General features: G+C 38.0%; 1 protein-coding gene across 19 annotated transcripts in view; it reads right to left on the bottom strand.

Annotated features, from left to right (window-relative positions):
• Positions 1-149: 149 nt before the first annotated feature.
• The window catches only part of dlg1 (discs large 1), a 390,478-nt gene continuing 371,630 nt past the window's right edge, over positions 150-18,997 (bottom strand). For 12 of the 19 annotated variants that reach the window (XM_069135126.1, XM_069135127.1, XM_069135124.1 and 9 more), the window contains 12 exons: positions 10,096-10,309; positions 9,834-9,991; positions 8,982-9,231; positions 8,740-8,842; positions 7,392-7,430; positions 6,681-6,722; positions 6,181-6,297; positions 4,374-4,523; positions 4,066-4,238; positions 3,749-3,858; positions 3,561-3,652; positions 150-3,376 (listed from right to left, as the gene is read on the bottom strand). In XM_069135126.1, coding sequence (XP_068991227.1) covers positions 3,267-3,376; positions 3,561-3,652; positions 3,749-3,858; positions 4,066-4,238; positions 4,374-4,523; positions 6,181-6,297; positions 6,681-6,722; positions 7,392-7,430; positions 8,740-8,842; positions 8,982-9,231; positions 9,834-9,991; positions 10,096-10,309 — 1,558 coding nt within the window. In that variant the 3' untranslated portion in view covers positions 150-3,266. The remainder of the gene's footprint in view (positions 3,377-3,560; positions 3,653-3,748; positions 3,859-4,065; positions 4,239-4,373; positions 4,524-6,180; positions 6,298-6,680; positions 6,723-7,391; positions 7,431-8,739; positions 8,843-8,981; positions 9,232-9,833; positions 9,992-10,095; positions 10,310-18,997) is intronic. The other 7 variants (XM_046616184.1, XM_046616211.1, XM_046616202.1 and 4 more) reach the window with 7 other exon arrangements.

Raw genomic sequence — 18,997 nt, forward strand, 5'->3', positions numbered from 1 at the left:
TCGTTTTGTAATCTTGCTTATTCGTACCTGGACAGTGAGTTTCTATTAGTAAATTGGCTGAATGAACGGAAACTTGTAAGAAATGAACGAAAGTATTATATGTCCAGCTAGAAAATCATCCGCATGACAGGTGTAATTACGAGAGGACGTTCTTAAAATTGGTAAAACGTTTATTAACTATTTAAAAACGACGAAACAAGGTGAACATGAGATTGATAATTCAATAAGTAATGTTATTAAATAGACTATAGAGATGTATAATAGGTGTAATAGTATTCATCTTATACGATTATATCTTCGTTATATTGAGACATATCTCTCTTTGACGTCAACGTTCGGTGAGTCCCGGGCCTCTTAAGTTTAATCATCGTTATTATGGTGATGGTAATGCAAGTGTATCTGAAAATAAGAATTTAAAACTCTACACTGCATACATTTCAGAAGTTTTTTTTTTAGTCTTTAACGACAAAAATGGTGAATCCCGATAGGCCAACACTTGGTTGGACACCGAATAAACCAAAGTTAATATTGGACCACACCAAACGTCAACAGAACTTGCAAGAGGCCTGATTTTCTTTGTGTGTATTTTAACCCTCTGAAAGCAACAGACACTGGCAGCGTGTTTCTTACCTAATGCGTCTCATGATTTCTGATAAGGACGGAATTCGATTATTAATAATAATTTCCGAAAGGGTATAACAACGACCGAATTTAAACTTTTCATACGTGATTTGTTGCTCGATTTTTTCTGAATTATTTTATTTCGTCGCTATATGAAACCACAAAACTTTCTGTCGGGCCTCCGCAAGTTACGTTTAATTTTCGGTGTCGAATCGGGCTGTGGCAAATACAACTTTCCATTTTATTCCATGTCCAATCGGGTAGTATCCAAATGGTTCTCGATCGATAAATAGAAAATGTCAGGAAAAAAGAATCTTTACCAATTCAATTGTCGAAAACTATGCAAGAACATTGAAAGTAAGTAGTATTTTAAATTGAAACTATCATTTTCACAGTAAAAGGCAACTGGGTATATGCGAATATAATCAGCGTACTTTACACCAAATCTAAATGAAATTTTTAGTTTGGCTATAATAGGCATGTATACATAGGTACAATACCGCGTAACCACTGATATAAATGAAAACCTTATTCATTACAATTATTAAATTTATGTTACAAATTATAGTGAACTTTGCAAACAATTTATTTAATTTTTTTTTTAATTTTTCTTCGTTCTAATAACATCTCTATTAACTTTTTTTTCTTCTTAATGCTCCTACTAAAAATCCATGTATCTTCTTTACCATTAATTTAAATATCAACACCGTTTGGGTAACGTAAGTATACAGCCCATTCATGAATTACGCGGACTGGCGCCAGCAAGATGACGTTTTTGACTTTTAGTGATAGTCTGCGTACGTCGTAAACAGACATTGAAATATGTAGTGGAGGCCTAAGGTCTCAAATTATTCTTTCCTTCTCTTCGTTTTACTTTCTGCATTTCTCGAATTCATCTCAATGTATAGGTATTTACAGTAATATACCTACTATATAATAATAATAATAATTTAGTAGTATTTAAATTACAATAGTTATTCTTATATAATGTTGCACGTAACCCATTACTGGCTTAGTTATCTAGCTGTACAAAACATTATATATCGTTATCCTAGCTCTAGAGATTTGTCCTGTGAGGTTAAGTTTAATAGATCGTGAGAATTGCGCATTTCTTTTTCTTTTGAGTTACTACATTGCTGTCTACAACAATCTGCACTCTCACCGTATCACACTCTACCTATTATGTATAATACCTCTTATATCTATACGTTTCGACGCGCTTTCAGTTTGCGATTCAGAGTTCACGTAACGGAGTAGGAATAAGGGAGATAGATCAGATAGCAATTTGGTATCTCGTGTCCTCCAGTGTTTAATACTCGTAGCGATTACCTTTTAATCGACAAATTTTGTAACATATTTTTCTTTTTATTACGCTACGCAATTAAGTACATTAAAAAATACAGCACTACTTTACTCGTGTATAACCAATAAGCTATAAGAGTCAGTGATTGAAGGCAAAAATTTTTGTTATTGAGAATTTTTATCCCGTAGCCGATTCCACTAAAACCATATAAATTTCATTGATGATTCGCAAATATATTCGAGACTTTATTGTCCGTGTTTGATTCGACGTTATGAATTCACAAAGTCAATAGTTATATGGTTTTAAGTAGTATATATTTTACAATTTATAGATAATTTTTATTCGTGACAACTCATAATATAGTAACATCTTACAGTCAATGAATAAAAGCAGTTTATAAGTAGGTAATAATTAAAATTCTCATCTTTGTTAATTAATTCCACAGAGTGTCTTTTTTTAAATTCTGTGTGATAGAGCCTGATTAGAATGAAATGAAATAAAATAAATGAAAAGAGAATATGCAGCTGACCAAAAGAGTCTCTAATCAGTAATCACACTTATGAGACGCTGTCGTTCTTTAAAAGGTAGAATTATCAATTAAGCTCGAACTAATTGTATCTGCGAGCAACGTGTAATTAATTGATCAAATCGATCACAACGCTAAATATAAAATTATTTATAAACCTAGTTGTGATCCAGTTTGTCAATTGAATTCATTAATGGAGAAATTTCTATCTTACAAAAATAAAATACTTATTATTCTTCTTCCTTTCAACTTCTTATTCGACTCTGTTCACGAATTGATATAAATTTTATCGCACTCGCGTTTTCATGCAAACAACACGTGCAACGAAATATCAGTATTAGGTATTTTTTTTTTTCTTCTTTAACGGGAACAACGTCGAACTCTTAATTCTCATCTATATAACTAAGCAAGACGCTTGTTTCTTCATTATAATCATACTCTATTATATAAATCATTTGTTTTAACAATATACTTGGATTATGAGTCATTGCCTACCATCCTAATATTCACACAATATTATTATCATTATCATTATTATTATTAATATTATTATTACTATTATTAACAAATTTGAGAGGAGACTGAATATTATTTTTTGTTTTGTTAAATTCCTTGTGGCAATTCGAGACTATACTGAAGCGATCAGCTTCGACGCGCCTTAACTAGGACATTGTGCTACATAGGTGGGGAGAAGGCGTTAGAGGATTATTTAATTTATTCAGTAATGTATATTTAATCGTTATGCCGGGGAGGTAAGGTCCAGGCATTAGGATTGGAATTGGGATGTGGCTGGGGGTGGGGGTTGGGGGCAGGTCGTCACAGTTGCTGATCTTGACTTGGCACCCAGATGCTTGGGCCTGACTGTTCGCTGATCACTTCCTTTACCTTCAAGTAAATATCTTCCGGCGTGTCGCCTTGTACCACAGCTGAAAGGTAAATTAAGACATAAGGTGTAATTCATACGTTGTCAAAATTTGATAGAATCGAGGCAAATAAGAAGATCATTCAATTAGCTGCGACACACTTCCTATTCAATTTTAAGAACAAATATTTTGGTTTACAGTAACACGAATTTTCATATGATTAAAATCATTATAAAAACTTTCTTACCGGTAAAGTATTCACCGAATTCTTGCTCCATCTTTAAAGCACGTTCATACGTCTTCTTTGCCTGTTCCTCCGTCATTCTTTTATTCATCTCCCTGTAGATAATTAACGAGAATTTGTGAATCCGCGAGTAACGAGAAAATAAATAGTATCTGTACATAGAAAGAAAGCGAAAAGCGATTTGCACTTACATCACTGATTCTATGGATTTTGGTTTGATGAAAATAGCGATAGGATAGAGCTGTGCAACTTGTAACCTCTTGATAGCATTGCCGCTGACGTCAAGAATACAGTGCTTGCCCTGTAACGTCAAAATGAAGAAATAATTTTAAGTCCATTACTGACCTACCCCGAAGAAACAAAAAATCGGTTACAATCAGCGGGTCACTAAAATTCAACGGATAACGAGGAATAGAGAGAAATCTTCAGGCAATGTAGAAAATTAAGTTTGAAATGTCCATGAATGACTGCACCAGGTCAGATAAATTAAATTAATCAAGCAAATCACCTTTTCTGCAACTTCTCTAACAGATGCAACAGACGTGCCGTAAAGGTTGTCGTTGTACTGTCCAGCCTCGATGAAAAGGTGGTTCTGAATATCCCTTTCCATCTGTTCTCGCGATCCCACAAAGTGATAATCTCGACCGTCAACTTCGTACTCCCTTTTACTCCTCGTTGTGTCTACAAAGAAATTTAAGAAGCAATATTGATCACTAATTGTGTTAGCCAATTTAAAATTGAAAATAGTTTTGGTCTCTTTAATTACGGTATAAAATTCAATATAAAAGGCAATTGCGAATATCATAGTCAACTTACGTGGTACGCAGCTGCCGAACTTGTCTGGGAACTCAGAAATTAGATCGTCGTTGATGCGATCCTTGAGTGGCCCAAGAATGATGACAGGTCTGGTGTACTGGATAGCGAGCTGTTGTACAGCTTCGTAGGATAAAATAGTTTCTTCGCTGCCTGTAAAAAGAACAATAAATCTTGAACTATGAGCTTGAATATTTATCGCTACAAGCATTCCTCAAAATTTGGATCACATTTCATCAACGGGTAAAGTTTTGTTAGTAGGAAATTGGGATTAAGAGTATCTGACAAATTGAAACTGTAAAATGATTACATTACTGAGGAGTTGAGTAGAACAATTTCGGATATCATATTAATATACATTCTTTGACATGAAAGATGAATCTTGCTGATAATTTATATTTTTTTCAAAAAAAGTTTCAGATATGAATATATCGATCAAATATTCTTAGAAAAGCACTAGAATTTGCAGTGTAGTACACATGATATGCGCGTCATATCGCGAGCTCATAAATAAGTTGTGGTTTCGATGAGGTAAAAGGAAGTTATACAGTTAATGGCGAGAGTTTGTTAATTGCAAGGCAAAAATAATGCAGGCACGTTAGATCATCGTAGGTGATAATTATGGAAAAAAAAAATTGCGTACAGGTATTCAACAAATCGAATTGGTTGTTTGCAAAATTATGTGGATTGTAACGCGTGGGAGAGAAAAATTTGAAACAAATTTGCAGTCAACAAAACTTTACGAATACGTAGTATTAGGTGTTGGAATGAATTGGTAGCGTTTTTTTCATGAAAACAGATTTGTAAAATGCTACGAATTAATTCCCACACTTGGTGTATACTAGACCAGTTCAAAAAAATCGACCATTTTTTTTTTTTCAAACCCCGCAGTGAAATATCTTCCTAGTCATGAAAAAAGAAGCCTGTGAAAACGGGAGCTCTTAATATTAATATTGAAAGGTCGCTCATCGTAAATTTCTATTTTACATTTGAATAACATGGGAAAAAAATTTTTTTGAATGAGCATATCGGGATGAGCGATACATATTTTTAAAGGAAATTGAACGCTCTAAATAAAATGTCTCTTATGTTTTTTACGTAAGTTCACTCCTCTAATAGTTATTCGAGTTTAAAATTCAACATGTAATTAATTTAACGTTTTTTCTTAAATTATGATATAATAATAAAATTTATCTTTGAAAAAAATTATTTTACAATTTCTAAATTGTATAGTTAAAAGCTTCAAGTTTAACACGATTATTTTCAGTTTATAAAATTTACGATTTTCTTACGATTACCAGAACAATAATTGAGCAACAGTACCGACAAAGTAAGTTGATACCGCGGCGCATCTCTGTTTTAAAAAAATTATAAAATATTTAAGAAAAATTAAGAAAAAAACGTTAAATTGATTACATGTTGAATTTTAAACTTGAATAAATATTAGAGGAGTGAACTTACGAAAAAAACAGGAGACATTTTATTTAGAGCGTTCAATTTCCTTTAAAAATATGTATCGCTCATCCCGATATGCTCATTCAAAAATGAGTTATAAAATTCCAAAGTTAAAAAAAAAATTTTCCCACGTTATTCAAATGTAAAATAGAAATTCACGATGAGCGACCTTTCAATATTAATATTAAGAACTCCCGTTTTCACAGGCTTCTTTTTTCATGACTAGGAAGATATTTAACTGCGGGTTTTGAAAAAAAAAGGTCGATTTTTTTGAACTGGTCTAATGTATACGTATATAAACATGTTAGTTCATTTTTATGGTCATTGTTCACTCTTTTTCACACGTTGCACTTACTAAGCTCCTCAACATTTTCATCACCGTCCTTTTCCAGATAAACTAATGTCAGTTCTTCCATATAGGGTAGTTCAACACGATACAAAATTTCTTTACTTCCTGTGGCGGAAGATAAATCTTAAATGAATAAACGAGAAAGATTTCTATGATTACAGCGTGATGATTGATGATGCTCGTGATGATAAAAAATTAAACCCTTGTTCGCAGCACGTTTCAGTATTATGAAATCCATGAAATTCAAAAGTCCGGGCAACGAATTGTAATTATCATCTATGAGATAGCAAAAGTATAAGACAGAACGGCGATACGGAAAGACATGAATTTCAGAACTATGCAAAGCTAAATAATAGCCTACGGTAAAGAAATATACGCGGCAAATTGTCAAGCTCATACCTGCATAATAATTAATTAATAATGATTTGATATTATAGGAATGATTATAAAGTATACGACATTGTGAATTTGTTAATACGCAATAGTGACGAGAAAATAATGATTACCTTCAGTGTTAGTGTCGTCCTGGGTGTAGCACAGCATGAATGCTAGAACATAATAATATGACAATGGTTACAAGTTGCAGAAAAGCTGTTTATAACGTAACGTTAAGAGTCAATCTGCAAGCTCGAATTATATGTATGAAGCATTGATATGATCTGTACACTGAACCATTTAAGGGAAATGACTTGGTTTCTGAAATCAACGAAAAAAAGAGAAATACTGCGTAGGCATTGAGTAGTTTAAATTCACTTTGAATGAACGATCCATTTGTTGGAGGATCTTTCATTAATTACAAGATTCATTACTGACTTTTGCATTTCTGAATTATGTATTTCGTATAAGAATTCCTTAACTCTACCAGATGTAAGTGACAAAAGCGTTTAATGCAAAGGCTGTCGACGGCCGTAAAAAATTATTGACAAAATTTTATTTAAACTTTCTTTGTTACTTTTCGCAAACCTTTAATGGAATTGTAATTTCTTAATACTACTGCAATATGATCATCTATTTGTTTTTGACGAAAAGTCATCGAGAGAAGGAAGAAAAGTAATACGACGAAGAAACATTGATTTACAGCGTTGCAACAATAAAACAGATAGCATGACAGTCGAAACATCATATAAGAACATTAAGTACAAAAATACATGGGGAGGAAATAAAATCAAAATTAAGTCTAATTTTGATATGTTTGTCGTACATATACAAATACTTACGCATAGCATCGGTTTCATTCTCAGGTGTTGTGGGTGACCCTACACAAGCAGGCAAAAACAAAACACATATGTCACGTATCACATGGTAAAAACACAAAAGCACATTCGGGAATATTAATTTTCTGCTTGTAAGAGGGAGACCTGCGCAAATTAATGTTATGATCAATTATAACCCTTCGTTGATCGCGAGGATCACAGATACTATTATCTTCTTATGAAAGAAATCAGTTCGTGCTGGGTGAAATTAATAATTTTTCAGCAGCAACAGGTCTGGCTCCTTTTACTAAATTAATTCAAATTGAATTAAAATCCGTCAAAGTTTCATTATGAGGATATAATTGGTGTAGATGTGTGTCAGTAAAGAATGAAAAAATACAAACATATCGTAGGCAATGTATGAGTGAAGGAATTTTGATATAATTCAGCTTTCGCCTGAAGAGGTAGATACAACGTGATTTACAGGTTCACGGAAATTCGCTTTTACAGTAAGAATACCAGGATTAATAATTTTTTTGTTCCGTGTTCACCATCAAGCCAATTTCTACAAATGTTTTGAACTGCATTAATTTACTAAGCTAATTAAATTTATTGCTTTTTACTTCAGGGTGCCCGTAAAAAGTATGAATTTGAAACACATCAATTTGATTAGATAATTTCCGCTGTCTGGGAAGACTTTTAGATTTCGGAGAATTTTATCTGCAGTGCGAGAATGGATCGTTGAAAGAAATGCGCCATAAAACTACATCGAAGAAGATAAAAAAGATAATTAAATTGATAATCTTGAGTAGACTGAGAAACTGATCTACCAAAAATGTTTCTATTATAATATATAGCCTTGCGCTGATTAGCATAATACTGTATCATATATTGAAAGCTGCAAGGAATCGCGCTCATTTTCTGCCAATAACTTATTCAATTATCAATAATTCAACTAATTACAATCAATTTTCCAACTGTGATTATGTACTCTGTTGCATCAGTTATTTTTGACGTAAAAATGAGGGCGGAAGGCCGAAAATCGTTCGAGCGATTAAAACCACACACATTAGTTATAGTTTTCGTATATTTCGTGTACGTGTAACGTAATAATGTCGTATAATGCATACGATTATCAAACAAGGTCCAGGGATGATAAAAATGCAAATCTTGGCTGACATATACACGTATTATAGGTATGTATAATGATACCTAGTACCGAGTGAATAAAGTCGTGGGGATTTATACTTGAGAGACATGCTTACCGACAACATGCGTGAACGACAATGTAAATGCGACATTAATTAATATAAATGCGTGAAAATCAGAATGATAATAAATAAGAAATCGGCACAGTATAAATAATACTTACGTTCCTGGTCCGAACCGTCTTCAGACTTGTCATCTTTGCTTTTCATGAACGGGAATTTCCTGCTGAACGAAAAGTTTTTCTTTTTCCTATCTAAGGTGGATTGCTGAGAACAGAAACATATCGCAATTAATTAGTCGTGGCGATTAAAGGTACGCGATCCTATGTGGGTATAAAAAGTACGTCGATGCAGGGATAACAGTCAATTTGGTTACAAGCACGGATCGAAAGGCTCTTCAAACAACCTTGTCCAATATGACCGGCATGTGGCCCTGGAACTTGACGGATCGATCCCTCGCTCGCTGCTTCCTCTCCCAACGTCTACGAGATGGGATAATACCGAGTCCCTCTTCTTCGCCCTGAGGGGTGACCCTCCTGGCCTGCCACCATTCGTCGTCGCTCGCATTAGTTACGTGGAGAATTTCACCGTAGCGAAAAGCCAGACCGCGACTTGGCAGACCGTCGTCTTTGTTCGGATCGTAGTCGAAAAGTGCTCTGTAAAAGAATTCCCAATTATCGTATTAAGCGTAACGTTCTGCGGTAATAATACAGGTTTCAATGCAGTTGAGAAGAAGGCGCACACGTGGTGCTTGATGCTCCTTAGCTGGTTCGGAAATTCCAGTTCAAGATTTTTCCTTCAAGGAAGAATGGGATCCACAATTTGAATTGAAAGTTTGGAAAAGAGGGAGAACCGTTTGCTGAGCAATAGAAATGAATAATTTTCAATATTCTAATCGTGCAACCTTGACCCAAATTGTTGATATCTCAGATTGCAGTATTCGAATTTGTTCAGACTCACGTTTGTCACATAGTTGGAACGTTGTTTAATTAGTGTTCGCTATTATTTTTCAAATGGTTTCTTCTTTTTTCCCAACTTTTAATCTATACCGTGGATCAGATTATTCTGTAATAACTTGATGCCCAAGCTTGCAGCGTACGATGATTAATTACTCTGATTTCACTGATTTCAAGCAAAATAGGAAAATAGTTTGAAAATGCTGAGAAAAAAGTAGATTCACACACTTAGGTCGGGTATAAACTGTTTGACGCAATTCGCAAGTCGTTAAACAGCGTAGTCAATTGATAAATGAAAATACCTAACGTAGAGTGATTTTTTCTGCGAGGTCCTCATCAGGGTACCTGTCATCATATTCTGCTGAGAAATTTGTTGTTTCAGATCATGGATCTTGGTTTCGAATCTGTTGTAATCCTCCGGCTTGTACTGTACGACGATCGTCACTGTCTGACCAGTACCCTGAAAATTTGATAAAATGGCGACGAATGATAAGTCGAAGCCTAATCGATAAATTAGGGCATCGAAGGTAGTCTCGGGGTGATTTAATTGCGAACGAAGTTTACCTTGAGGGCGGCGGCAGCCTCCTCGTGAGTCGCCGTCCGCAAATTGATTCCATTTACGCTGAGAATTTGATCGCCACGTTTCAATTCCCCGCTAAGATCCGCCGGTCCACCGGCTAGAATGAACGAGATGAATATACCCTCACCGTCTTCGCCTCCAACGATGTTGAAACCAAGTCCGGACGTTCCCTTGTTCAAAACTACCGTGCGGATTTCTCTGAAAAATTGACAAGAAAAGAACAAGTGTGAAAAAAGTGTATCGCAATGTTGTCTACGTACATGAAAATTCTCAGCTTAGCTTTGAATTCGTTTCAAGGCAACACAATTTTTTTATATTTTTTATTTCTTTCGACGAAAAATTTTGTCTCTTCGATAAAAGTCTAAGCCTGCAGATGAACATTAGTCATTTTATTATACTCGTTGTTTCTTCGAACTGCTGTATCTGCAATATTTTAATATTAACACGAATTACTTTTTCACCTGCAGTCTAGCGGTGCAAAGAATAAACGAGCTGACGAAATCGAGCCATGGCTGAGACACAAGCAACGATGTGAAAAAACCGTAACCGGTAAAACGGAAAATCATCATGAAAAATATACGTGTATAAAAATCTTAGAAATTGTTATAATTTTGCGACATTTTTATCTATTCGTTGACGTTTAACTATTGAAATCTTCGTTCTTGGTTTCTTTTTTCACTCAGTTGTCTCATTCAATTTATTTCAACCATGGTTGTAGTATTCTGAACCAGCTGGTTACCTCACTTGAATATGGTATACACATATATCTCATGAAAACAATTATCAAGTTAATTAAAGCCTTCGTTGAAATTCGTCCCTTTGCCTTTGACTTACCGAACTTTGCTCGGAGGTTTGAAAATTTGAATAGAACAGGTATGGATATATGTGTACATATACAAATGCACATGCAGCGATGCGACGTGGGATGAAGTAGTTTGAAAGTGGATTCCCGTCAGCTATTCACACATACATACACACAGGTATTAGGTATACACAGAGAGTATCCGAATTGAATTTCTATTTTCAATCACTGACTGCAACAATATCCATTTCCGCGAGTTGCGATAAGCGATGGGCCGAATGGGAAAAATGGGAAAAATTTTATAAATAAAAAGCTCATCGATAAAGAACAAAAGGTAACGTCTACCCCTGGCGATACATAGGTATGTATAACAACGTTCGCAAAACGTAGACTACGAGTATGCAAAATGTGTGTGAGGTAACGCAATTGTTTCGACAAACATCACATACTCCGTAAGTGTCTGTATGTATAATATACGACCCCCCCCTCCCCGCCCCTCGATTGTTGTACCCTTGAAAATAAGGTACGATGCGCCTCGTGTGCATATACTGTAAATATAATCCGTATGTAGGTATAATATCCAACAATAAGTGGAACAAATTTGATGCAAAAAAAACGAACAACGAGCGGAGAAAAAGGAGGTCGAGTATTGCAGCAGGAATTAAAGGTGTAAGATAGGTCAGGTATCTCGGCACGAGGTGCAGCATATTTGCACGTATGCGTTCAACATTTTTTAAAACTTTTAATCGATATAAATATATCGCAGAGTTGCACAATTATAAAGTACGTATACCTGTATAAAATAAACTGTATCAAATAGCTAGCATAGCAGTTTTGTACCGAAAAGAGTTCTTTCAACGACGTTACTCGACAATGAAGCCTGCAGATTCGAGATAAGTTTCGTACCCGCTCTTTTATATTCCAAAAACTCCATTATAAAAGCCAATTAAATATAATATCGACTGTATAGAAAAGAAAGCAGTAATAAAGGAATTTTATGAACTCTCAACGCAGAAAGCCACTGCCAGAGCGATAAAATCGGAAATAAAAAAAAAAAAATGGTATTAAAAGGGAGGTTTGAGGCGGCTGATTACCTCAAAATATCTTTCGATACGTTATTCGCAACGTGTGGAATGAACGAATCGTGCATCGAGTGTCACAGACTTTGCATTTTGTCACGTCAATGTAAAAAATGGCCACTTTGATTAGACGAGAAAAAACAAAACCGAATGGTTTTACCAAATGAATAGGAAACTCGCGCGTGTTTATAAAATCACAATGCCACGTTTATACCTACGCTATTGCACGTAAAATTGCACGTATCGTGTACCGTCACATTGCAAGTGTGATCGTCGTACGATGCGTGTTGGAAGAGATCGAATCGCGTTCATCGTTGTTAACGGGCGGGAATGATCCGGGCAATTACGTCACTGATTAGCGTTTGGATGAAAAGAAAGCGGAGATTAGTTAAAATCGTACGTGTTAATTACGCGTAGATAGCGAAAATCTTGAGGAAAGATGCAGCGACGGACGTTAGGTAAAAAAAAAATAAATAAATAAAAATTCGTAGAAAGTTAGAATCGGACTCCGGGCGTAATTCGCGTATTATATCCAACTTCCAAGAGTATACGAATATTATATTTTCTGGTAAGAAACGGTCACCCGCTACACTTTCTCGATGGTAGAACGCCCACTGAACCCGACGACGGAGGGCGTCGCGACGGATTAAAGGCCGGAGGTGGCCGCGATGCCGCCATGCGCGCGAAACCGCTTCGCCGGCTGCGATCAGATCAATATAGGGGTAGAGAGTACATAAGCCTCGTCGCAACCACGCCGTATCCATGTGCTCCGTTCCAATTTCCCGCCAAAATATCACCCCAACATCACAGTTTCGAGTATCAGCGAAATTTTGCACTGTAAAATCAGAAAAATTACATCTTCATTTTTCAGTCGGGGTGGCGAACGAAACCGTAGTTAACTTTTCGAAATAAGAAAGGACAAAAAAAAAAAATTAGAAATTGGAGAAATGACGCTGACAGAATTACCGCTGATGACTGAACCGGTGGGTCGAAAAAAAGGGGAGTATAATAATAGAATATATTCGAGGCTGAATCATCATACAAAGTTCGACGTAAGAGAGTAAAAGTGAAACGGATCTAGGTGCATGTGTGTATGGATGTGTACGTATATAATATTGTGTATAGAGGTGTGTGAGTTTGAGAGGTGGCAGGGTGGAGCAAAAGCAGTTTGATCGCGATAAGGAATGGAGAGGCAAGGCTGTGTCCGTCCGTAAATCGCACGCGGAATAGAACAGGTTGTGGTATGTAAAAGGAGGAGAAGGAGGAGGAGGTCGGTCTTGTTTCTCACCGCGTGATTCTGAAAGCGTACAAAAGAGATTTTCCTCTCAAGTTTAACAGCAATACACGTAACTCGAAATGCAGGCACGATATTTATAAAAATTAATTATATCGTGAAATATAAACTGAACTCGCTAGCCGCGAAAGAATTCCACGATATATACCGGGGATAAGTAAATACCTAGTTGCAAAATAAGATCATAATTCATTTGAAAATCATAGTTAGCCTGCATCCTCGCTACGCTCAGGCTGAACAAATCCATTAACCCTCCGTCTGTCCGCCTCGACGGAACTTCGGAAGTGAAATCTAATTTTCCAATTGTCTTAATAACCGTTATGCCAGCAGTAGCTAGGTTACGTTGAACTTTGTCTATCCGCACGCTCGACATACAGAACAACGTCAATAAAATATACGTACGTATAATGCGATTAGAAACTGCGAAGAGACCCAAGATGCTAATCGGTACCTACCGACAGGATCATGCGGATGAAAATATGGCGTTATTAAAGTCCCAAATCACCTCCAACACCAATGATTCGCTAGTTTGCGCGGTAATGTAAAAAAATGAATGAACGAAGATTGAAAAAAATCACCTCCATTTCACCACTTTTCCCGTTCTTCTTGCGAATGAGGTTTTTTTCTGATTAAAAAAATACCGTGAAACCTTCGTCATTCGCACATCTGCAATCTAGATACAGGTATAGGTATAGGTGTGTGTGTGTGTGTATAATTGTTATAATCAACTCGGTCAAATTTCTGATATTTTCCCCGGGGCATTGCAATTGCCTGCATAATTGCATTACCGTGTCTGTTGGGTTTTCGTCGAGTTTGCGAAGAACTGTACGAGGTCTGCGTGAAACTCACAGCGGCACGATGTATCCATCCGCCCGATTGAATTCCCTCCCATAATATTCCATTGGCAAGCGAGTATAACCACGGGCAGCATTCGATTTAGCAACACCTGGTTGTTCGGAATGGACTGCAGCTGTACCTCCTAGGGGTTTACCCGGTGCACCGACGACACACGGCTGTTACGCGTTATAAATGAATAATAACGTTTGTAATTTTGTGGCCCGCAGTTCTGACGGATTTAACAATATCGCGAGTAAATCGCGTGCGATAGCTGCTATAAGCATTGTACCCACCACCTACCTCGGTAAATATTCATCGGTATTATACATTAGGTATACGTATATTATTATACACGCGTTCTACCTAAAATAGGTTTGTATATAATACCGCGTGCGTACAAGCTAAGATATGTGTAGGTATGTATATACGACCTTCGCCGCGAAACCTTGTCGCGGTTCAGAGTAAGCTATAGTTAAACCACGAGGATAGAGATAATGGATAACGTACACGTCGACACCTCTTCGTTGACTGCGGAGTCGTTCGCGAAAAGAGGTCAGACATTTTAATAACCAGAGAGAAGAGAGAAGAGAGAAGAGAGAAAAGGAAGAGTCATCATTTTCTCAAGTTCACTTCTGTCAGTTGTATCGAGCGTAACTCTTCTTTTCCTCCTATTCAGCCCCTCCCTGTTCAACCTTTAAAGGCCACTAGAAAAGCCTGATTAATTATTTTATGAAGAGGAAACTGTAGTTCACCGAAGAACGACGGTTCAAATTTCGTCCCAATTTTTCAGCTTACATTTTTCCGAATTAGCGTAAAATGTGAAAAACAAAAAAAATTTCTTAGCTTCTGTGCAAAGTAATGTAGCTTCCGTACACTATAAGCAATTGCGAAATAAGGTGGTGTGATCCTTGACGCGAGAGTAAAAGAGGGGCAAAAAAGAAAAAGAAAAAAAGAAAAAAACAAAAAAAGGAAGCGAGGTGAAGGTAAACGACATCGAGAGGTCGGCGGATGTCAGAGGACTTGGCTCTCGGAAGTCATCGGGGATAGTAGCAGACATTTCCTGTACTTCGCGCGGAGTCTCGACTCTCTGGGTATTTTCTTGACGAGGGAGAGAAATCCCTCCGAGAATAAAAGAGGGGAAGATTTTCCGTCCGACACGCGCCGGTGACACACGATACCGCAGTTTCCGGTCATGTGACGAACGACAATCTGTGCAGCAGATGAAAGAGGGCCGCTTTCATCCTCCCCGAGACTCTTGACTGCCGACTGTTGCTACGGCCTCGCGTTTCGAACGACCAGATCCTTTGCACAGGTATACATATATATACGTATACGTATATCCACGCTAAATACTGTCGCCTCTCTAAATTTAGTTCTACTAAAACTGTTTTACCTTTTTCGTCGGCGCGCCGTGTATAGATGATTGCGACGTCGCGAAATTTTCAACTACATCCGGCGCAGCGGATGAAAATCTACGGTGTAAGCAGAATTTCAAACTTCTACTCGTACGGATATAGTAGTATGGACTTTATTCACAATGTATAGGATGAGCTGGCTAATTTATAATGGGATTAGAGATACAAAACATCGAGTAGAGGCGCTCTGCTTGAGCTGATGTTGCTGCTGCTGCTGCTGCTGCTGCTGCTCTTCCTCGGGGCTAACCGTATAATACGTATAGTCGGTAAACTTTTATTTCCAGAGTACGCGGAACAGCTAATGAGATAACTTTTACCCTCGAAAAAATTTATATATATATATATATGTGTGTGTGTGTATGTATACACTAACGTACAGGGTGTTCTGCATTAACCGATCACCTGAGGATAGTCGCGAATAATTTACGAAAGGTTTTCAGATACGCATCGAAGGGGAATTTTTTTTTTACAGATTCGCAATACGAATAAAATAATATTCATGTTCGGAGAAAATCGTCGAAGAAAAATCCGATTGCGACGTTACTTTGAAGACGACGTCGGGGTTTCGTTTCCATGAACTCGAGTGCCGACGGTGTAGTTGCCAATGGAATGCGCGCACAGAGTCTCAGACCGTCTTTCCTGCAGGCTGTTGGCCTTCCTCGTCCTACGTGTGCATCGATGTCTCAAGTACTTTGCCTCGTTCGCTTCGAGGTTGCGTATTACGAGAGAATTGTGAACAGTGATCGTCACACTCGAGACTCGGTGGTTGGATAAGATCAGGTTCAAAGAAGATTCATTGACGAGACGATGCCAAAATTGATGGAAGAAATAAAGAAGCAAAAAGATAAAATAAATTGTCGTGTAAAATAAGATTGCAGTTCTTGAAAAATATTTGGCGAGTGTCAAGTACCGAAAGTACTCGAGTATGATTTACTTTTGGCGAAACAATGATTCCTTTCTCGTTACGTCTAGCGAATAAACAACAACCTCGGTGTCGAGTAGGTACGAAGCGAAGTGGTGGGTATTTGAAACGCGTGCGAGAATTTCCTCGTGACGTGCACCAAGGCTTGCAGAGCTGCCGGACCTTAGACTTTAACGTTTCATGGTCAACATGACTTATTCATTATACACACAGACCCATGAGCATACATATTATTCGCTTCGTGGTTAAGCATAACCGAATTCCCCCGAGACCCAAATACACATGAAAGACATTCACGCATCTACATTCGCAACTGTAAACGCTTACGAACATATTGTAATACACGTATATATACATATATTGTAGGTACGCAATGCCGAGCTTACGCATGATTCAAGTACATCCACTTCGATATATTTCGTAACTAAAGATTTCACAAATTTACAACGATTTCCACTATTTTTGTGACGCACGATTTCTGTCGATTCCTAGAGGCTTGTTACCGTACGATTTCTCGAAAACATAAGTACCTGCGGGTGAACGATGAAAATTTTCGCAAATAGCCTGTAACTTGAAGAATAATTTCGAAACGAATGGCAACCGATTTTTCAAACCATTTCTGCAGCGAATAGTCTCTCACATTAAAATCTCAAGTAGTAACGACCGGTTGACACAGCCTCGGCCATTCGGTACGAAAGATCGACTACGGTTTCGGTGTCAATGTATCCAGAGAATCACCAGACACCACATTTCGTATACAGCCTGGAGAGGCTGAGAATACGATACAACGTGGAATGCCATGGAAGAAGAAGAAGAAGAAACAGCGTACAGCCGAAGGCATAAATTGACAAGTATACGTTAAAGAAGAGGCCTAAAAAGATGTTGCAAACGAGCGTCGCGTGTTGGAAGAAAAAAGACGATTCAGGCGTGAGTAATGGCCACCGACTCGCGGATCGGGTATAATGATGAGCCTTGTAGCATGGGGCACAAATTGTCGAAACGTAACGATTCTGGCCGCGGGACACACGTCGAATGACGTCAGGCGTCAGGCCCGACAGTGGCAGCTACGCGATTTTTGCCATCCACCCACCCACACTCACCTCCTGAACAATTTCTCCCGCAGCAAGCGTCGTCCAAGGGTGGCAAAAGGACGCAGGGGAAAAATCTGCTGCTTGTTCCGCGTCATCCTTTTCACTTCAATTTTCTTTCTCTCGCGTCGTCCTCTTTGGCGTAACTCTTGTAACTCAGTGGGAACCGAGAAATTTCGTCCCCCTCGGCTTATCTCCGAATCAACGGTCGCAGCTCTGTCCTTCCTCCCCTTCTATTCCCTCCTTACTTTCTTCTTTCTTTTTCTACTTCGACTTCGACGATTGTACCACCTCCTTTCACACGAACACGAGCTGGTACTTCACTTACTCACGTATCCCGAAGCGGTCGCTTTTCTTACCAGACTTCTATTTTTAACTTTTCAATATCCACTCTGTTTATGGGGTCAACACCTTCGCCGCTAAAAACTTTGCCGTGAATATTTCCAAAATCCAGTCGACAGATACTCTGGTCCGTTGACTACCACTTTAAATATCTCAATCCTCATCGCTCTCGGTAGAAACTTGATTCGGATATTGTGTCAATTTTCCTCGATCACTGTTTTTAACGGTTTCTTTTTTATTGTTAATTTATTTACAGTTCAACGCACTCGCACTTTTTTCAAACTATCAGAGACCAGCTGGATCGACGTACCACTGTGTGTACACTGTTGTATACGTAGAAATCCAACGATTTCTCGATTAACTTTCTTCTACGCGGTGGAAAAGAGAATATTCAATAATCGCACTTGACACAGCAGATGAAAAATACGGCAAGAGAAGGTTGCGAAGATTCGTCGAGGTATAAAAATCCGCGTACAAGTTCACTTCGGTAATAATAAACTCCGAATACCATCCGTCCGGTTCGCGATCCAGAATCGAACTGATTACACAAACTCGTTTCCAGACGCAGAATTCCTTCAGATTGTGGACGAGACGACGAATTAAACCGTAGGCGAACGACCGCAATAATCTCCGAGAATCGATTGGAGTCGAAAATCGATTTATGATATTTTCCAATTCCAGTCTTGGCGGTTATATTCACGCTGGTTCCCATTTCCCAGTGATCCGAGTCTTACACTAATCCACGACACAATGCATATGCAAACATGTAGATTATACCCGCCTACGCGTCGAGCTGTTCCTATAATTTTCAAAAGTGGAACACGGACGACTGACGGCCGATCGTTGGGCCTCGACGCTACTTCTAGTAGATGCGACAATTGCACCGAAGGTGATAACAACAGAAAAACCAATCGCTTTCGACGCTTCGATGACGCGAGACGCCGGGCGCCCGGGACGATAGACGCCGAGGGAACGAATGTCGGACCAAGACTAACAGAAGGCAGCGAGGCTCCTCAAACTACCGCCAGTCACTACCGACTCCAGCAGCTTCTCTCGACAGAGAGAGAAACCGACTCTTTCAGGTTCTCTATGCGTCATCCGGCCGCC

The sequence above is a fragment of the Neodiprion pinetum genome, chromosome 1 (genome assembly GCF_021155775.2).
Source record: "Neodiprion pinetum isolate iyNeoPine1 chromosome 1, iyNeoPine1.2, whole genome shotgun sequence".
NCBI lineage: Eukaryota > Metazoa > Arthropoda > Insecta > Hymenoptera > Diprionidae > Neodiprion > Neodiprion pinetum.